Source organism: Cherax quadricarinatus, chromosome 14 (genome assembly GCF_038502225.1).
Source record: "Cherax quadricarinatus isolate ZL_2023a chromosome 14, ASM3850222v1, whole genome shotgun sequence".
Classification (NCBI taxonomy): domain Eukaryota; kingdom Metazoa; phylum Arthropoda; class Malacostraca; order Decapoda; family Parastacidae; genus Cherax; species Cherax quadricarinatus.
The window spans coordinates 47,325,817-47,347,416 of record NC_091305.1 but is presented as its reverse complement, the minus strand read 5'-3'; the positions used below and the strand labels follow the sequence as shown (position 1 = coordinate 47,347,416).

The following is a 21,600-nucleotide window of genomic DNA, read 5'->3' as shown; positions in this document are numbered from 1 at the left end:
ATAGGTAAATGGGTGGTGTCTTGTACTCAGTCGATGGAATAAAAAGAGCTCTAGTGAAATAGTTACAAGTCTGGTCAAGTGGAGCAAAGGAATTGACCCAAAATAGGGCTCAAAGTGGGCAAAATCACCGATGCATAAATATGGTAGAGAGCCTAATTACATAAGTTTTCCATCAAATTTCTTACTTTTGGTTTCATTACCTTCAGAAAAAAATTCTCTATTATTTCATAAAAAAAATATCAATTTTTTTTTTTAAATTTTTTTGATACTGAGCAAGTTTGCGAGCAGGGGTCTGGATACTCAAAGGATTAACATTGTTTTATACTGTATTATTTGTAAGAGAAAAGAAACAGTACTGAAAGTAGATTTTTTTTTCCTTTTAACATACTGGCCATCTGCCACGGATGCAGTGCAGTCTGAAAAAGGAACACTTTCACCATCATTCACGCTATCACTGTCTTGCCAGAGGCTCACAGATACGACAGCTCAGATGTTCCTTCAAACAGCAAATATCTCTAGGAGTGCTGGTGTCTTGTTTCTGTCTCATAAACACACAAGATAACAGGTATATCTTACTACTTTTACTTACACTTAGGTCACACTACACATGTATGTATACACACTCATCTGAGTTTCTTCTATTTCTTCTTAAAAGTTCTTGTTCTTAGTATTTTCCTTTCATATCCATGGGGAAGTGGAATAAGAATTTTTGATCCCTAAGTTATGCATATTGTAAAAGTCAACTAAAATGCCAGGAGCAATGGGCGAGTAATCCCTTTTCCCATATAGCTTACTAAAACTAAAAAGAAAACTGTGTCAATTTTTAAATAAAAAGAGTCAAAGGGAATAACATTTAAATTATAGGCCAATTTTTGCTAAAACTGTATAAGCATTAGGAAAGGCCATTAGAGAAAATTGGATAAAGCACTGAAATGAAAAGCCTAACTAGTAAGCAACTTGGATTACAGTCTAGAAATTCCTGTAAAATACATCAAATTTACTGAAGATATTTTGGTATTTATTGAATTGTTGAAGAAAAAATGAATGGTCCAACCATATCTAGATTTTCAGAAAGTGTGTGTTAGTAATTTAACAAGACTAAATTAAAAAAAAAAAAACTAAGGTAGTAAAAAAAAGCTACTGCAGTTGATAAAAAAACTCAGTGGTAAATAGAGGAAAGATGTAAATGTCTTTTTGAGAAAATGTCACCAGTGGGATCTGTACCAACATTATATGAAGTTCTATTGTACAAAATTTCTACTTGTCTGACATTTACCTTAAAAACTTGACAGTTTTTGCAAATATTGGAGGGCAATAAAGCAATTAAATTAATCATTACCGTAATAAATAGAATGAAAAATGCAATAACAACAAGCAGAGGTTCTTGTAACATGAGTATAGAAGGAAATTGGTAATGGAGTGTGAAGTCTTGTATGTGACTTTCCACCAAATTCCGCTTTGTCACAGAAACCACCGGCCGGCCAACTGTGTCGAGATACGTGAAGTGCAGTGTGTCTGGCAGCCGCTCGACTGGGTATGGTGTTCTGGAGAGAGAGAAGCATTAATGTACAAATATAGTATTAATGCAATATGGCTTAAATTCATACATCTATTTAATTTCACATGGGTTAACAATGAATAAACAGGTTTGAATACATAAACAATAGATTAAAAACTTACTCGAGCACAATATTGCGTACTCCCTCTGGAAGGATAATTTTCACCACCAATTCATCCACAGCAAAATCATCGAACACGTGGTCGAGAATGCGCATTTTCAGAATGTAATGATCACCTAAGAAAGAAATTACAGAAATCGTATACTGGTAACTGCAGAAAATGTCAGTATACATAAATTAACTAATGCAAGGTCTTCAAACCATCACTTGTACAATTTAGTTGGATAGAAACTCAAGCAGTAAGTGGTGGTTTAGTCTTGTTGCTATACACTTAGGAATCAATAACTATGCATTATTTTTTTAATTAATACATCGGCCATCTCCCACCGAAGCAGGATGACCCGATAAAGAAGAAATGACTTTGAATATCAAGAAGAATTCTACTCCCTGCCAAAGTGTATGGAGAAAATATTAACACTCCACAAAAATTCCAGCTTTGTTCAGCATATCTAAATAAGTTTAATTAGCATCAGTGCAACATTCAAATTAAATGCATTTGTTTAGATACTATTTTATAATATTTTTTTTTAACATTCTGGTCGTCTCCCATCAAGGCAGGGTGACCCGAAAAATAAACATATTAATCAACACCATTCACGATATCACTGTCTTGCCATATGTCCCTCCAGTTCATATGTTACTCCAAACAGCTAATATCCTAAGCCCCTCCTTTAAAGTGCAGGCATTGTGCTTCCCACCACCAGGACTCAAGTCCAGTTAATCAATTTCCCTGAATCCGATCACAAAATATTACTTTGTTCATACTCCAACAGTTTGTCAAATCCCAAAAACCATTTGTCTCCACTTGCTCCTATCTAACACGCTTACACATGCTTGCTGTATGTCCAAGCTCCTTTGAACAACAAACCTTGTTTAACCCCTCCCTCCATCCTTTCCCAGGATGACCCCCTACCCTGCCTTCCCTCCACTACAGATTTATACACCCTCAAAGTCATCCTATTATGTTCCATCCTCTCTAAATACTTTCCTACCTACTCAATGCGTGCAATCTATGATCATATATGAAACGAGTTTCATCATCATAATATAATATTTATTTCTACATGTATAAGGTATACAGGTCAACTTGATATCATTGACAAACTACTATATAGAGCCCCCCTTGTTATGCAGAGCATTTCAGTCAGTTTTGTCCCAGGATGCGACCCACACAAGTCAACTAACACCCAGGTTCCCATTTTACTGATGGGGAACGTGGACAACCAGTGTAAAGAAACACGCCCAATGTTTCTACCCTCACTGGGAACTGAACCCAGACCCCTGCCATGTGAAACAAGAGCTTTTAGTCACCAGGCCACGGGGCACCATAGCCTTTGCATTGCATTTAATCTGATAATTTTTGTTTTAACACACACACACACACCATCCCTCACTGAGACAGGGTGAAAGAAAAAAAAAGTGCTTTTACTGTCTTGCCAGAGGTACGGCAACATTGCAGTTCAGATTTCCCTAATATTCCCACCCTTCTCCCCCGACTGTTAATAACTGCACTATCATTATATGCAACAAATTTCTTAAAATGTCAAGAAGCAAATTTTGTCCATTCAGGTACATACCTAAGGTGCCTACCACTGGTTTTGGCAGTACAGTATCTGTATGCAAATCTAAAGTCTCAATGAACTTATATACAAAAAGCATCAGCCCACTGTACTTTTATATCTATGTCAACCACTTAACTATGAATTTCCTATTTCATATGTAACAACTAGATTTATACAAGTATTCACAAATATTGTATTAAAAGTGACACCTACCAGAGCTATAGAGGTACTCATATGAAGGAACATTGTAGCCTATTTTGTAATGGGTCTTCCAACCTCCAAATAATGGGAATCTGGGTCTCAAATCCAATTCCACTGCATCATCTTGAACACGCATGTGAGATGTGGAGATGTTCCCAATTTCATCACGATAATACACATCTTTGGCAGATGCTGGCATAATTGTTTTAAATGATCTGTGAAGAAATTATTTATTACAATATAGGTTAAGAATAGAGAATACAATAATTATTCAATGAAGTACTATACAGTGGACCTTCCATTTTTGCTGATCTCTGTTTTCGTTGATTTCAGTTTTCGCAGACTGTTTTCACCAAAATATTGCCTCCGTTTTCGTTGTTGGTACAGTACATGTCTGAGGGTCCGTGCGCACACAAAGCCTCCCCACACACATTCTGAGGCCAGTGTCAAGTTGTCTGTCGGTGAGTGAACATTATCCTGGGAGGTCATAGGAAAGATTTTGTAATAATCCATTGATTTTGGCACTTGTTTATTGTGTGTGACTGATAAATAAGCCACCAGGGGCCCAAAGATAACTCCTAGTGCCAGTCCTTTGGTAAAGAAAGTGAGGAACACGATAGAATTAAAGAAAGAAATCGTAGCAAAGTATCAAAGTGGAGGAGGAAGAGAGAGGGAAAAATGTGCCTTCTTCAGTGACTCTGCGATATGTATGATACTAAAGCAGCACGAGTCGATAAAGGTTATAGTGCCAGCCAGCGGTAAAGTGTAGCAGTAACAGTGTAGCAAGTAAGTAAAGCGATTAATCTATAGAAAAAGGACAGCACAAACCTAACTCCTCCAATGTTGTTGGAGGTATATAGGGCTACTGACAACACACCCCGCCACTGCTGCCACCTTCACCACCACTATGTATGGCTTATGCTCTCAGTGCCCTTATACACCCAACAACAACAATACACCACTACTCATGACATACGTAATGACGTAGTTTATTCATTCTAGAGTACAGTGGACCTTCATTTTACGTAATTAATCCATTCCAGAGAGTGTGACTAATGGCAAAATTGACGATTTGCAGAACCTTTTTCCCATAAGAAATATTGTAAATCCAATTAATCCGTTTCAGACACCCAGAAGTATTAACAAAAAAATACATTTTATAGAGAATAACTATAATTTTACATACATTTTATAGAGAATAACTATAATTTTACAATAAGACATCAAGTATAAAACAATAACAACATCACACTTATCTTTATTGAAGACTTGTTGGTGTATGAATAAAATATGTCATTACGTATGTGAGGAATGGTGTTGTGTTGTTAATGGGCTTATAAGGGCCACTGAGAGCACAAGCCATACATATTAGTGGTAGGGTAGATGTAGCAGAAGCCATCACCACTATTCACACAAACAGTGTATGTAATTTATAAATAAGAAATATTTACAGCTTATAAATAAGAAATATTTACACTTACCTTGGAAGAGCTGGCAGGGGGCAGCATATGTTGTCAGTGCCCTATATACCTCAAACAACAATGGAAGAGTCAAGTCCCATTTCGTCATTTTTCTATTGCTTAGTCGCTTAACTTACTTGCTACACTGTTAACGCTACACTTTATCGCTGGCTGGCACTATAGCCTTTATCGACTCATGCTGCTTTAGTATCATATGTATCATAGAATCACTGAACCACTGAAGAAGGTACATTCTCCTGTCCAGACAACTGACTATTTGCGAGTCAAACGGCGATTTGCAAGTCGATATTTAGACAAAAAAAGTTACGATTTGCGAAAATTATGAATTCCGATGCTTACGAAAAACAAAGGTCCTGTATATGTCATGTTTCTATGTTATTAATATTGTTTATTACGTAATATTAGACAAATTGTAATAGATAAATAAGCAGTAGAGTCGATATTAATGTCATATTGAAGCATATTGTCCTGTCTCCAACAATAAACTCGCCTTAGTCTCTCCTCCCCGTCTGCCATACACCAACAAGAGTTTTCAATAAAGGTAAGTGTGATGTTAAATGTTCATTTATACATTTTCTTAGTGCTTTATATTAATTTGTCATTTTTACTGCATATAAATCTATGTTTAAGATAAAAAAAAATCTGTTAATACTTCTGGGTGTCTGAAATGGATTATTTTATTATTATTATTATCACACTGGCCGATTCCCACCAAGGCAGGGTGGCCTGAAAAAGAAAAACTTTCACCATCATTCACTCCATCACTGTCTTGCCAGAAGGGTGCTTTACACTACAGTTTTTAAACTGCAACATTAACACCCCTCCTTCAGAGTGCAGGCACTGTACTTCCCATCTCCAGGACTCAAGTCCGGCCTGCCGGTTTCCCTGAACCCCTTCATAAATGTTACTTTGCTCACACTCCAACAGCATGTCAAGTATTAAAAACCATTTGTCTCCATTCACTCCTATCAAACACGCTCACGCATGCCTGCTGGAAGTCCAAGCCCCTCGCACACAAAACCTCCTTTACCCCCTCCCTCCAACCTTTCCTAGGCCGACCCCTACCCCGCCTTCATTCCACTACAGACTGATACACTCTTGAAGTTATTCTGTTTCGCTCCATTCTCTCCACATGTCCGAACCACCTCAACAACCCCTCCTCAGCCCTCTGGACAACAGTTTTGGTAATCCCGCACCTCCTCCTAACTTCCAAACTACGAATTCTCTGCATTATATTCACACCACACATTGCCCTCAGACATGACATCTCCACTGCCTCCAGCCTTCTCCTTGCTGCAACATTCATCACCCATGCTTCACACCCATATAAGAGCGTTGGTAAAACTATACTCTCATGCATTCCCCTCTTTGCCTCCAAGGACAAAGTTCTTTGTCTCCACAGACTCCTAAGTGCACCACTCACTCTTTTCCCCTCATCAATTCTATGATTCACCTCATCTTTCACAGACCCATCCGCTGACACGTCCACTCCCAAATATCTGAATACATTCACCTCCTCCATACTCTCTCTCCCTCCAATCTGATATTCAATCTTTCATCACCTAATCTTTTTATCCTCATAACCTTACTCTTTCCTGTATTCACCTTTAATTTTCTTCTTTTGCACACCCTACCAAATTCATCCACCAATCTCTGCAACTTCTCTTCAGAATCTCCCAAGAGCACAGTGTCATCAGCAAAGAGCAGCTGTGACAACTCCCACTTTGTGTGTGATTCTTTATCTTTTAACTCCATGCCTCTTGCCAAGACCCTCGCATTTACTTCTCTTACAACCCCATCTATAAATATATTAAACAGCCACGGTGACATCACACATTCTTGTTTAAGGCCTACTTTTACTGGGAAATAATTTCCCTCTTTCCTACATACTCTAACTTGAGCCTCACAATCCTCGTAAAAACTCTTCACTGCTTTCAGTAACCTACCTCCTACACCATACACTTGCAACATCTGCCACATTGACCCCCTATCCACCCTGTCATACGCCTTTTCCAAATCCATAAATGCCACAAAGACCTATTTAGCCTTATCTAAATACTGTTCACTTATATGTTTCACTGTAAACACCTGGTCCACACACCCCCTACCTTTCCTAAAGCCTCCTTGTTCATCTGCTATCCTATTCTCAGTCTTACTCTTAATTCTTTCAATAATAACTCTACCATACACTTTACCAGGTATACTCAACAGACTTATCCCCCTGTAATTTTTGCACTCTCTTTTGTCCCCTTTGCCTTTATACAAAGCAACTATGCATGCTCTCTGCCAATCCCTAGGTACCTTACCCTCTTCCATACATTTATTAAATAATTGCACCAACCACTCCAAAACTATATCCCCACCTGCTTTTAACATTTCTATCTTTATCCCATCAATCCCGGCTGCCTTACCCCCTTTCATTTTACCTACTGCCTCACGAACTTCCCCCACACTCACAACTGGCTCTTCCTCACTCCTACAAGATGTTATTCCTCCTTGTCCTATACACGAAATCACAGCTTCCCTATCTTCATCAACATTTAACAATTCCTCAAAATATTCCCTCCATCTTCCCAATACCTCTAACTCTCCATTCAATAACTCTCCTCTCCTATTTTTAATTGACAAATCCATTTGTTCTCTAGGCTTTCTTAACTTGTTAATCTCACTCCAAAACTTTTTCTTATTTTCAACAAAATTTGTTGATAACATCTCACCCACTCTCTCATTTGCTCTCTTTTTACATTGCTTCACCACTCTCTTAACCTCTCTCTTTTTCTCCATATACTCTTCCCTCCTTGCATCACTTCTACTTTGTAAAAACTTCTTATATGCTAACTTTTTCTCCCTTACTACTCTCTTTACATCATCATTCCACCAATCGCTCCTCTTCCCTCCCGCACCCACTTTCCTGTAACCACAAACTTCTGCTGAACACTCTAACACTACATTTTTAAACCTACCCCATACCTCTTCGACCCCATTGCCTATGCTCTCATTAGCCCATCTATCCTCCAATAGCTGTTTATATCTTACCCTAACTGCCTCCTCTTTTAGTTTATAAACCTTCACCTCTCTCTTCCCTGATGCTTTATTCTCCTTGTATCCCATCTACCTTTTACTCTCAGTGTAGCTACAACTAGAAAGTGATCTGATATATCTGTGGCCCCTCTATAAACATGTACATCCTGAAGTCTACTCAACAGTCTTTTATCTACCAATGCATAATCCAACAAACTATACTGTCATTTTGCCCTACATCATATCTTGTATACTTATTTATCCTCTTTTTCTTAAAATATGTATTACCTATAACTAAACCCCTTTCTATACAAAGTTCAATCAAAGGGCTCCCATTATCATTTACACCTGGCATGGGTTAATTGGATATATATGTCCCTTTATATAAAGGGAAGGGGGACAAGAGAGATTATAGTAATTATAGAGGAATAAGTTTACTGAGTATACCAAGAAAAGTGTATGGAAGGGTTATTACTGAAAGAATTAGAGGTAAGACAGAATGTAGGATTGCGGATGAGCAAGGAGGTTTTAGAATGGGTAGGGGATGTGTAGATTAAGTGTTTACATTCAAACAGGTGTAGTGTCTGATATGTGGAAGATGGCTAATGTAATTCCTATTTTTAAAACAGGGGACAAGTCGTTACCGTCAAATTACCGCCCAATAAGCCTGACCTCAATTGTAGGCAAATTACTAGTCAATTATAGCTGAGATTATAAGAAGCCATCTCGATAAGCATAGCTTGATTAATGATACTCAGCATGGATTCACAAGAGGCCGGTCTTGTCTAACTAATTTATTAACTTTCTTCAGTAAAGCTTTTGAGGCTGTTGACCACAATAAAGAATTTGATATTATTTACTTAGATTTTAGTAAGGCTTTTGATAGAGTTCCGCACCATAGACTGTTAAAGAAAGTGGCAGCTCATGGCATTGGGGGAAAAGTGCTCTCGTGGATCGAGTCATGGCTCACTGACAGGAAGCAGAGAGTGTCCATAAATGGGGTTAAGTCCGAGTGGGGATCTGTAACAAGTGGTGTTCCACAGGGATCAGTCTTGGGCCCGTTGTTGTTTATAATATATATCAATGATCTTGATGAGGGAATTACTAGTGATATGAGCAAATTCGCCGATGACACAAAGATAGGTAGGATAATTGATTCAAACGTAGATGTTATGGAACTTCAGGAGGATTTAAACAAACTCTATTCTTGGTCAGAAAAGTGGCAGATGCAGTTCAATGTAGATAAATGCAAGGTTCTGAAGCTTGGGAGTGCCCATAACCCTAGTACTTATAAGTTAAATGATGTAGAACTTAGCCATACAGATTGCAAAAAGGACTTGGGGGTTATGGTGAGCAGCAACCTTAAACCAAGACAGCAATGCCTAAGCGTATGTAATAAGGCAAATAGATTACTGGGATTTATATCAAGAAGTGTAAGCAACAGAAGTCCAGAGGTCATACTGCAGCTTTATACATCATTAGTAAGGCCTCATCTAGATTATGCAGCTCAGTTCTGGTCTCCGTATTACAAAATGGACATAAATTCGTTAGAAAACATTCAGCGTAGGATGACTAAATTAATACATAGCATTAGAAATCTTCCTTATGAAGAAAGATTGAAGACTCTTAAGTTACATTCACTTGTTAGACGAAGAATGAGGGGAGACCTGATCGAAGTGTATAAGTGGAAGATAGGTATTAATAAAGGGGATATTAATAAGGTCTTGAGGATGTCTCTCCAAGAGAGAACCTGCAGTAATGGATTTAAATTAGATAAGTTTAGATTTAGAAAGGACATAGGAAAGTAGTGGTTTGGAAATAGGGTAGTTGATGAGTGGAACAGTCTACCTAGTTGGGTTATTGAGGCTGGAACTTTGGGTAGTTTCAAATCTAGGTTGGATAAGTACATGAGTGGGAGGGGTTGGATTTGAGTGGGACTTTCACATCAGAGCTTATTTCTTGGGTGGCATTGAAAATTGGGTTGGGCAAATGTTTTGTTAGTGGGATGAATTGTAAAGGACCTGCCTAGTATGGGCCAGCAGGCCTCCTGCAGCGTTCCTCCTTTCTTATGTTCTTATGTAAGCATATATGTGAACAGTATTTAGATAAATGTAGGGAAGTTTTTATTGCATTTAAAGATTTAGAAAAGGCATATGATAGAGTGGATAGGCGAGCAATGTGGCAGATGTTGCAAGTACGTATATGGAATAGGTGGTAAAGTTACTAAATGCTGTAAAGAGTTTTTATGAGGATAGTGAGGCTCAGGTTAGGATGTGTAGAAGAGAGGGAGACTACTTCCCGGTAAAAGTAGGTCTTAGACAGGGATGTGTAATGTCACCATGGCTGTTTAATATATTTATAGATGGGGTTGTAAAAGAAGTAAATGCTAGGGTGTTCGGGAGAGGGGTGGGATTAAATTACAGGAAATCAAATACAAAATGGGAATTGACACAGTTACTTTTTGCTGATGATACTGTGCTTATGGGAGATTCTAAAGAAAAATTACAAAGGTTAGTGGACGAGTTTGGGAGTGTGTAAAGGTAGAAAGTTGAAAGTGAACATAGAAAAGAGTAAGGTGATGAGGGTATCAAATGATTTAGATAAAGAAAAATTGGATATCAAATTGGGGAGGAGGAGTATGGAAGAAGTGAATGTTTTCAGATATTTGGGAGTTTGACGTGTTGGCGGATGGATTTATGAAGGATGAGGTTAATCATAGAATTGATGAGGGAAAAAAGGTGACTGGTGCATTGAGGTATATGTGGAAACAAAAAACGTTATCTATGGAGGCAAAGAAGGGAATGTATGAAAGTACAGTGGACCCCCGCATACCGATGGCATCACATAGCGATTAATCCGCATACCGCTTGCTTTAATCGCAAAAATTTTGCCTCACATACCGCTTAAAAACCCGCTCACCGATTTTCGTCCGAGACGCGTCCAATGTGCGGCCTGAGCCACGCTCACATGTTCCGCCGGTGGCATTGTTTACCAGCCAGCCTCCGCGGTAACATCCAAGCATACAATCGGAATATTTCGTATTATTACAGTGTTTTCGGTGCTTTTTCTGGAAAATAAGTGACCATGGGCCCCAAGAAAGCTTCTAGTGCCAACCCTACAGCAATAAGGGTGAGAATTACAATAGAGATGAAGAAAAAGATCATTGATAAGTATGAAAGTGGAGTGCGTGTCTCCGAGCTGGCCAGGTTGTATAATAAACCCCAATCAACCATCGCTACTATTGGTGGTACAGCTGCTGCTGCTGCTGCTGCACTGTCAGCTGCTGCTGCTGCTGTAACATCGTCTGCTGCTGCTGTAACATCGTCTGTTGCTGCTGTAGCGTCGTCTGTTGCTGCTGTACCACCGTCAGCTGCTGCTGCTGCTGTAGCATCGTCTGCTGCTGCTGTAACATCGTCTGTTGCTGCTGTAGCATCGTCTGTTGCTGCTGTACCACCGTCAGCTGCTGCTGCTGCTGTAGCATCGTCTGCTGCTGCTGTAGCATCGTCTGTTGCTGCTGTACCACCGTCAGCTGCTGCTGCTGCTGTAGCATCGTCTGCTGCTGCTGTAGCATCGTCTGCTGCTGCTGTACCACCGTCAGCTGCTGCTGTACCACCGTCAGCTGCTGCTGCTGCTGTAGCATCGTCTGCTGCTGCTGTAGCATCGTCTGCTGCTGCTGTACCACCGTCAGCTGCTGCTGCTGCTGTAGCATCGTCTGATGCTGCTGTAGCATCGTCTGCTGCTGCTGTAGCATCGTCTGCTGCTGCTGTAGCATCGTCTGTTGCTGCTGTACCACCGTCAGCTGCTGCTGCTGCTGTAGCATCGTCTGCTGCTGCTGTAGCATCGTCTGCTGCTGCTGTAGCATCGTCTGCTGCTGCTGTAGCATCGTCTGTTGCTGCTGTACCACTGTCAGCTGCTGCTGCTGCTGTAGCACCGTTGTTGGTGTGGCTTATTGAGAATACCAAGAAACAATTAACCCCAGAGGATTTGCCACCCAGGATAACCCAAAAAAGTCAGTGTCATCGAAGACTGTCTAACTCATTTCCATTGGGGTCCTTAATCTTGTCTCCCAGGATGCAACCCACACAAGTCGACTAACACCCAGGTGAACAGGGAAAAATGCCTGGAATTAGTGCTCATATTGGTGAATTTAAAGCCAGCAAAGGTTGGTTTGAGAGATTTAAGAATCGTAGTGGCATACACAGTGTGATAAGGCCTGTTCTGGAAGAAAATGCCAAACAGGACCTACAGTACTCAGGAGGAAAAGGCACTCCCAGGACACAGTGTCTCATCAGTCATGGCTGCATCTTCAATAAAGGTAAGTGTCATTTATTCTTCATTTAGTAGACTAGTACATGCACAATATATACTGTGCATGTACTACTCTACTATTGTGCATGTATCCTTCTCTTTGTGTGTGGGAAAATGTATATTTCATGTGGTAAAAATTTTTTTTTCATACTTTTGGGTGTCTTGCACGGATTAATTTGATTTCCATTATTTGTTATGGGGAAAATTCATTCACATACCGATTATTTCGCATAACAATTACCCCTCTTGCACGGATTAAAATCGTTATGCAGGGGTCCACTGTATAGTAGTACCAACACTATTATATGGGTGTGAAACTTGGGCTGTAAATGCTGCAGCAAGGAGGCAGTTGGAGGCAGTGGAGATGTCCTCTCTAAGGGCAATGTGTGGTGTAAATATTATGCAGAAAATTCAGAGTGTGGAAATTAGGAGATGTGGAGTTAATAAAAGTATTAGTCAGAGGGCTGAAGAGGGGTTGTTGAGGTGGTTTGGTCATTTAGAGAGTGGATCAAAGTAGAATGACATGGAGAGCGTATAAATCTGTAGGGGAAGGAAGGCGGGGTAGGGGATGTCCTCGAAAAGGTTGGAAGGGGTAAAGGAGGTTCTGTGGGTGAGGGGCTTGGACTTCCAGCAAGTGTGCGTGACCGTGTTCGATGGGAGTGAATGGATACAAATGGTATTTGGGAACTTACGAGCTGTTGGAGTGTGAGCAGGGTAATAATTAGTGAAGGGATTCAGGGAAACCGGTCATTTTTATTAGGCGGGACTTGAGTCCTGGAAATGGGAAGTACAATGCCTGCACTCTTAAGGAGGGGTTCGTTATATTGGCGGTTTGGAGGGATATGTTGCGTATCTTTATACATATATGCTTCTAAACTGTTGTATCCTGGGCACCTCTGCAAAAACAGTGATTATGTGTGAGTGAGGTGAAAGTGTTGAATGATGATGAAAGTATTTTCTTTCTGGGGATTTTCTTTCTTTTTGGGTCACCCTGCCTCGGTGGGAGACTGCCAACTTGTTAAAAAAAAAAAAAGTGCATTATTTCTTTTGGGGAAAATAGTTTCAGTTTTTGTTGATTTTGGTTTTTGCCAGTCTCTCTGGAATGGATTAATGATGAAAAAGGAGGGTCCACTGTATTATGTATTTATATGGAGGGTAAAAGAAAGGTTAACAGAGTGGTGAGAGAGTGCAAAAGGAGAACAAATGATAGTGAGAGAGGCACTGTCAAAAAATTTTGCTGAAAGTAAGAAAAATTTTTGGAGTGAAATAAATAAGTTAAGAAAGCCCAGGGAACGCATGTATTTGTCAGTTAACCCTTTCAGGGTCGGTCATGTACATGTACATCTTAACACCCAGGGTCAGTTATGTAGGCCTACATGTGAGAGAATGGGTCTGCATGGTCAGTGTGCACAGCATAAAAAAAAAAATATCTTGGAGCCAGTGGTACATTGTGGGAATGCCATTTCAGTACGCCTTGTTTACCATGCCTTGCAATAAGAAATACCTCACACCCCGGCGAATTGAGACTGTCTATTTTCCCAAGTGACAGCTGAAGTGTCAGTGAAGATGAATTTCCTGGTTTTGAGGAGCTTGCGACTGAATGCAATGTCCAGGAAACCAGAAGGAAGAAAGGATGACTCAGACACCCAGGTGACCATCAACCTAGGATAACCCAAAAAAGTCAGACAAAATGGCTCATTTCCATGTGGGTGGTGGGGCGGGGAAGGAGGCGAGGGGTCCCCATGGATGTTGGCGAAGGCATTGAGCGTAATGAATGGTATAATACGCCATTGTGACACCAGCCATGCCCTGATTCAGCACATTTACAAGTCCACCCACCTAACAAGCTTCCGGAAGCTCTACCCAGTTCTAGGAACGTGTCCAGTGACTACATGCGTACATATATTAAAGAACAAAAGTAATAAACAACTTCTTCATTGTTGGTTTGTGTGCACATGTTTTGTAAACTATACAATGATAACAATATTTGTGAGGTTATTGTGTTGTATACAACTAGTGAATATATACAGTGGACCCCCGAATACCGTTGGCATCACATAACGTTAAATCCTCATACTGATACATTTTATCGCTAAGATTTTGCCTTGCATACCGCTAAAAAACCTGCTCAACGCTATTCGTCCGAGACGCGTCTAATGTGCAGCCTGAGGCAGCCTCACTTGTTCCGCCAGTGGCATTGTTTACCAGCCAGCCTCCGCGGTAACATCCAAGCATACAATCGGAACATTTCATATTAAAGTGTTTTTGGTGATTTTATCTGCAAAATAAGTGACCATGGGCCCCAAGAAAGCTTCTAGTGCCAACCCTACAGGAATAAGGGTGAGAATTACTATAGAGATGAAGAAAGAGATCATTGCTAAGTATGAAAGTGGAGTGCGTGTCTCCGAGCTGGCCAGGTTGTATAGTAAACCCCAATCAACCATCGCTACTATTGTGTCCAAGAAAACGGCAATCAAGGAAGCTGTTCTTGCCAAAGGTTCAACTGTGTTTTTGAAACAGAGATCGCAAGTGATGGAAGATGTTGAGTGACTCTTATTGGTGTGGATAAATGAAAAGCAGATAGCGGGAGATAGCATCTCTCAAGTGATCATAAGTGAAAAGGCTAGGAAGTTGCATCAGGATTTAATTAAAAAAATGCCTGCAACTAGTGATGATGTGAGTGAATTTAAGGCCAGCAAAGGTTGGTTTGAGAGATTTAAGAAGCGTAGTGGCATACATAGTGTGATAAGGCATGGTGAGGCTGCCAGTTCGGACCACAAAGCAGCTGAAAAATATGTGCAGGAATTCAAGGAGTACATAGACAGTGAAGGACTGAAACCTGAACAAGTGTTTAATTGTGATGAAACAGGCCTGTTTTGGAAGAAAATGCCAAGCAGGACCTACATTACTCAGGAGGAAAAGGCACTCCCAGGACATAAGCCTATGAAAGACAGGCTTACTCTGTTGATGTGTTCCAATGCTAGTGGTGATTGCGAAGTGAAGCCTTTATTAGTGTATCACTCAGAAACTCCCAGAGCGTTCAGGCTAAAGAATATCCTCAAGGCTAATTTGTGTGTGCTGTGGAGGGCAAACAGTAAGGCATGGGTCACTAGGGACTTTTTCTATGACTGGTTACACCAAGCATTTGCCCCCAATGTGAAAAATTACCTAACTGAAAAGAAATTAGACCTTAAGTGCCTCCTGGTGTTAGACAATGCCCCTGGTCATCCTACAGACGTGGCAGAGCAACTTTATGGGGACATGAGCTTCATTAAGGTCAAGTTTTTGCCTCCTAATACCACTCCTCTCCTGCAGCCCATGGACCAGCAGGTTATTGCAAACTTCAAAAAACTGTACACAAAAGCTCTGTTTGAAAGGTGCTTTGTAGTGACCTCAGAAACTCAATTGACTCTAAGAGAGTTTTGGAGAGAGCACTTTCATATCCTCAGTTGTGTAAACATTATAAGTAAGGCTTGGGAGGGAGTGACTAAGAGGACCTTGAACTCTGCTTGGAAGAAACTGTGGCCAGAATGTATAGACCAAAGGGATTTTGAAGGGTTTGAGGCTAACCCTGGGAATCCTATGCTAGCTGAGGAATCCATTGTGGCATTGGGAAAGTCCTTGGGGTTGGAGGTTAGTGGGGATGATGTGGAAGAGTTGGTGGAGGACAATGAAGAACTAACCACTGATGAGCTGCTAGATCATCTTCATCAGCACGAGGCCAGACCTGAGGAAACTGCTTCGGAGGAGGGGAGAGAGAAATTGAAGAAGTTGCCTACTTCAAAGATTAAGGAAATGTGTGGAATGTGGCTTAAAGTGCAAACCTTTTTTGATGACAATCACCCTAACACAGCTATTGCAAGCCGTGCTGGTGACTATTACACTGACAATGTTGTGAACCACTTTAGAAAAGTCATAAAGGAATGGGAGGTACAGGCCTCTATAGACAGATATGTTGTGCGACAGAAGTTCAGTGACTCTGAAGCTGGTCCTAGTGGCATTAAAAGAAGAAGGGAAGTAACCCCAGAAAAGGACTTGACACCTCAAGCCATTAATTAATGGAAGGGGATTCCCCTTCTAAACACTAAGACTCTCTCCTCCTCCCATCCCATCAATCATCACCAGAACTTCAGTAAAGGTAAGTGTCATGTAACTGTGCATGTCTTTTTCAGTTTGTGTGTATTAAAATTAATATTTCATGTGGTAAAATTTTTTTTTTTCATACTTTGGGGTGTCTTGCACGGATCAATTTGATTTCCATTATTTCTTATGGGGAAAATTCATTCGCATAACGATAATTTCGCATAACAATGAGCTCTCAGGAATGGATTAATATCGTTATGCGGGGGTCCACTGTATACAATATGTCTCAAACCATAAAAGTTACTTGAAAAAATAAAATATTAAAAATAAAAGAAAAAAGTAGAATAATAGTAAATCAAATATTAGCGAGTGACCGGTATTTGGCGATGTTGCCATAAGCGGTTCACTTTCTGTCAACTTCACGACTCTATATCTTGGTAAAAATTGATTGTAAAAACAATTTTTTTTTGGCAAGAATTTTTTTTTTTTTCAAATATTTCTCGACCCTGAGAACGAGTTCAGGATTGAGGCTGTTGACCCTCAAAGGGTTAAAAACAGAGTAAGGGAGTTAGCTGATGGGGAACTGGAGGTACTGGGTAGATGGCGGGAATATTTTGAGGAACTTTTAAATGTTAATGAAGAAAGGTAGGCAGTAATTTCACGTATTGGCCAGGGAGGTGTAACATCTTTTAGGAGTGAAGAAAAGCAGGATGTGAGTGTAGGGGAGGTGCATGAGGCATTTACGTAGAATGAAAGGGGGTAAAGCAGCTGGAACTGATGTGATCATGACAGAAATGTTAAAAGCAGGAGTGGGATATAGTGAGAGTGGTTGGTATTTTTCTTTAATAAATGTATGAAAGAGTGGAAGGTACCTAGGAATTGGCAGAGAGCATGCATAGTTGCTTTATATAAAGAGAAGGGTGACTAAAGAGATTGTAAAAATTATAAGGGAATAAGTTTACTGAGTATACCAGGTAAAGTGTATGGAAGGATTATTAGTGAAAGAATTAGAGGTAAGACAGAGTAGGATGTCAGATGAGCAAGGAGGCTTTAGAGTGGGTAGGGGACGTGTAGATCAAGTGTTTACAGTGAAGCACATATGTGAACAGTATTTAGATATAGGTAGGGAAAGTTTTCATTGCATTTATGGTTTTAGAAAAAGCATATGATAGTGGATAGGGGAGCAATGTGGCAATGTTGCAAATGTATGGAATAGTTATTAAGCTACTAAATGCTGTAAAGAGTTTTTATGAGGATAGTGAGGCTCAGGTTCGGGCGAGTACGAGAGGGTGAGATTGCTTCCCGGTAAAATCAGGTTTTAGACAGGGATGTGTAATGTCACCAAGGATGTTTAATATTTATAGATGTAAATGCTAGGGTGTTTGGGAGCAGGGTGGGATTAAATTTTGGAGAATCAAATATAAAATGAGTTGACACAGTTACTTTTAGCTGATGAAACTGTGCTTCTGGGAGATTCTAAAGAAAAGTTGCAAAGGTTAGTGGATAAGTTTGGGAGGGTGTGTAAAGGTAGAAAGTTGAAAGCGAACACAGATAAGAGTAAGGTGATGAAGGTATCAAATGATTTAGATAAAGAAAAATTGGATAACACATTGGAGAGAGGGAGCACAGAAGAAGTGAAGGTTTTCAGATATTTGGGAGTTGAATTGTCAGTGGATGGGTTTATGAAAGATGAGGTTAATCATAGAATTGATGAAATAAAAAAGGTTAATGGTGCATTGAGGTATCTGCGGAGACAAAAAAAAATATTATCCATGGAGGCAAAGAAGGGTATGTATGAAAGTATAGTGGTACCAACACTCTTATATGGGTGTGAAGCTTGGGTTGTAAATGCTGTGGCAAGGAAGCAGATGGAGGCAGTGGAGATGTCGTTTCTAAGGGCAATGTGCGTGTAAATATTGTGCAGAGAATTCGGAGAGTGGAAATTAGGAGGAGGTGTGGAGTTGCTAAAAGTATTAGTCAGAGGACTTAAGAGGGGTTGTTGAGGTGCTTTGCTCATTTAGGAAGAAAGGAACAAGTAGAATGACTTGGAGAGCGTATAAATCTGTGGGTGAACGAAGGCGGGGTAGGGTTCATCCTCAAAAAGATTGGAGGGAGGGGGTAAAGATGGTTTTTGTGGGTGACGGGCTTGGACTTCCAGCAAGCATGAATAAGCGTGTTAGATAGGAGTGAATGGAGACAAAATGATTTTGGGGACCTGACAATCGGTTGGAGTGTGAAAAGGGTAATATTTTGTGAAGGGATTCAGGGAAACAGGTTAACCAGACAATGAGTCCTGGAAATGGGAAGTACAATGCCTGCACTTTAAAGGAGGGGTTTGGGATATTGCTAGTTTGGAGGGACTTCTAAACTGTCGCATCTGAGCGCCACTTACATAGCAGGTTAGGTTCCAGGCTACCGCTGTAAAGCGGAAATCGCCGTAAAGTGGAACACCCCTTTTTTCCACTTATAAATGCATATAAATACTAGCTAACAAGTTTGCACTTACATTTACTAAAAAAGAGAAGAAGAAAAACTTTATAAAACTGGGATGCTTGAATGTGCGTGGATGTAGTGCGGATGACAAGAAACAGATGATTGCTGATGTTATGAATGAAAAGAAGTTAGATGTCCTGGCCCTAAGCGAAACAAAGCTGAAGGGGGTAGGGGAGTTTCGGTGGGGGGAAATAAATGGGATTAAATCTGGAGTATCTGAGAGAGTTAGAGCAAAGGAAGGGGTAGCAGTAATGTTGAAGGATCAGTTATGGAAGGAGAAAAGACAATATGAATGTGTAAATTCAAGAATTATGTGGATTAAAGTAAAGGTTGGATGCGAAAAGTGGGTCATAATAAGCGTGTATGCACCTGGAGAAAAGAGGAATGTAGAGGAGAGAGAGAGAGATTTTGGGAGATGTTAAGTGAATGTATAGAAGCCTTTGAGCCAAGTGAGAGAGTAATTGTGGTAGGGGATCTGAATGCTAAAGTAGGAGAAACTTTTAGAGAGGGTGTGGTAGGTAAGTTTGGGGTGCCAGGTGTAAATGATAATTGGAGCCCTTTGATTGAACTTTGTATAGAAAGGGGTTTAGTTATAGGTAATACATATTTTAAGAAAAAGAGGATAAATAAGTATACAAGATAAGATGTGGGGCGAAATGACAATAGTTTGTTGGATTATGTATTAGTAGATAAAAGACTGTTGAGTAGACTTCAGGATGTACATGTTTATAGAGGGGCCACAGATATATCAGATCACTTTCTAGTTGTAGCTACACTGAGAGTAAAAGGTAGATGGGATACAAGGAGAATAGAGGCATCAGGGAAGAGAGAGGTGAAGGTTTATAAACTAAAAGAGGAGGCAGTTAGGGTAAGATATAAACAGCTATTGGAGGATAGATGGGCTAATGAGAGCATAGGCAATGGGGTCGAAGAGGTATGGGGTAGGTTTAAAAATGTACAGTAGTGTTAGAGTGTTCAGCAGAAGTTTGTGGTTACAGGAAAGTGGGTGCAGGAGGGAAGAGGAGCGATTGGTGGAATGATGATGTAAAGAGAGTAGTAAGGGAGAAAAAGTTAGCATATGAGAAGTTTTTACAAAGTAGAAGTTATGCAAGGAGGGAAGAGTATATGGAGAAAAAGAGAGAGGTTAAGAGAGTGGTGAAGCAATGTAAAAAGAGAGCAAATGAGAGAGAGTGGGTGAGATGTTATCAACAAATTTTGTTGAAAATAAGAAAAAGTTTTGGAGTGAGATTAACAAGTTAAGGAAGCCTAGAGAACAAATGGATTTGTCAGTTAAAAATAGGAGAGGAGAGTTATTAAATGGAGAGTATTGGGAAGATGGAGGGAATATTTTGAGGAATTGTTAAATGTTGATGAAGATAGGGAAGCTGTGATTTCGTGTATAGGGCAAGGAGGAATAACATCTTGTAGGAGTGAGGAAGAGCCAGTTGTGAGTGTGGGAGAAGTTCGTGAGGCAGTAGGTAGAATGAGGGGGTAAGGCAGCCGGGATTGATGGGATAAAGATAGAAATGTTAAAAGCAGGTGGGGATATAGTTTTGGAGTGATTGGTGCAATTATTTAATAAATGTATGGAAGAGGGTAAGGTACCTAGGGATTGGCAGAGAGCGTGCATAGTTCCTTTGTATAAAGGCAAAGGGGACAAAAGAGAGTACAAAAATTATAGGGGGATAAGTCTGTTGAGTATACTTGGTAAAGTGTATGGTAGAGTTATTATTGAAAGAATTAAGAGTAAGATGGAGAATAGGATAGCAGATGAACAAGGAGGCTTTAGGAAAGGTAGGGGGAGTGTGGACCAGGTATTTACAGTCAAACATATAAGTGAACAGTATTTAGATAAGGCTAAAGAGGTCTTTGTGGCATTTATGGATTTGGAAAAGGCGTATGACAGGGTGGATAGGGGGGCAATGTGGCAGATGTTGCAGGTGTATGGTGTAGGAGGTAGGTTACTGAAAGCAGTGAACAGTTTTTTACGAGGATAGTGAGGCTCAAGTTAGAGTATGTAGGAAAGAGGGAGATTATTTCCCAGTAAAAGTAGGCTTTAGACAAAGATTGTGTGATGTCACCATGGTTGTTTAATATATTTATAGATGGGGTTGTAAGAGAAGTAAATGCGAGGGTCTTGGCAAGAGTTGTGGAGTTAAAAGATAAAGAATCACACAAAGTGGGAGTTGTCACAGTTGCTCTTTGCTGATGACACTGTGCTCTTGGGAGATTCTGAAGAGAAGTTGCAGAGATTGGTGGATGAATTTGGTAGGGTGTGCAAAAGAAGAAAATTAAAAGTGAATACAGGAAAGAGTAAGGTTATGAGGATAACAAAAAGATTAGGTGATGAAAGATTGGACATCAGATTGGAGGGAGAGAGTATGGAGGAGGTGAATGTATTCAGATATTTGGGAGTGGACGTGTCAGCGGATGGGTCTATGAAAGATGAGGTGAATCATAGAATTGATGAGGGGAAAAGGGTGAGTGGTGCACTTAGGAGTCTGTGGAGACAAAGAACTTTGTCCTTGGAGGCAAAGAGGGGAATGTATGAGAGCATAGTTTTACCAACGCTCTTATATGGGTGTGAAGCATGGGTGACGAATGTTGCAGCGAGGAGAAGGCTGGAGGCAGTGGAGATGTCATGTCTGAGGGCAATATGTGGTGTGAATATAATGTAGAGAATTCGTAGTTTGGAAGTTAGGAGGAGGTGCGGGATTACCAAAACTGTTGTCCAGAGGGCTGAGGAAGGGTTGTTGAGGTGGTTTGGACATG

The 21,600-nt window shown here is 40.3% G+C and overlaps 1 protein-coding gene across 1 annotated transcript in view; it reads right to left on the bottom strand.

The window, feature by feature from the left end:
- Positions 1–21,600, bottom strand: part of LOC128698401 (dolichyl-diphosphooligosaccharide--protein glycosyltransferase subunit 1) — a 75,038-nt gene that overhangs the window by 28,165 nt on the left and 25,273 nt on the right. Inside the window, exons 5-7 of the mRNA XM_070084992.1 lie at positions 3,455–3,657; positions 1,681–1,795; positions 1,340–1,544 (exon numbers count right to left, since the gene is read on the bottom strand). Of these exons, the coding sequence (XP_069941093.1) occupies positions 1,340–1,544; positions 1,681–1,795; positions 3,455–3,657 (523 nt within the window). The remainder of the gene's footprint in view (positions 1–1,339; positions 1,545–1,680; positions 1,796–3,454; positions 3,658–21,600) is intronic.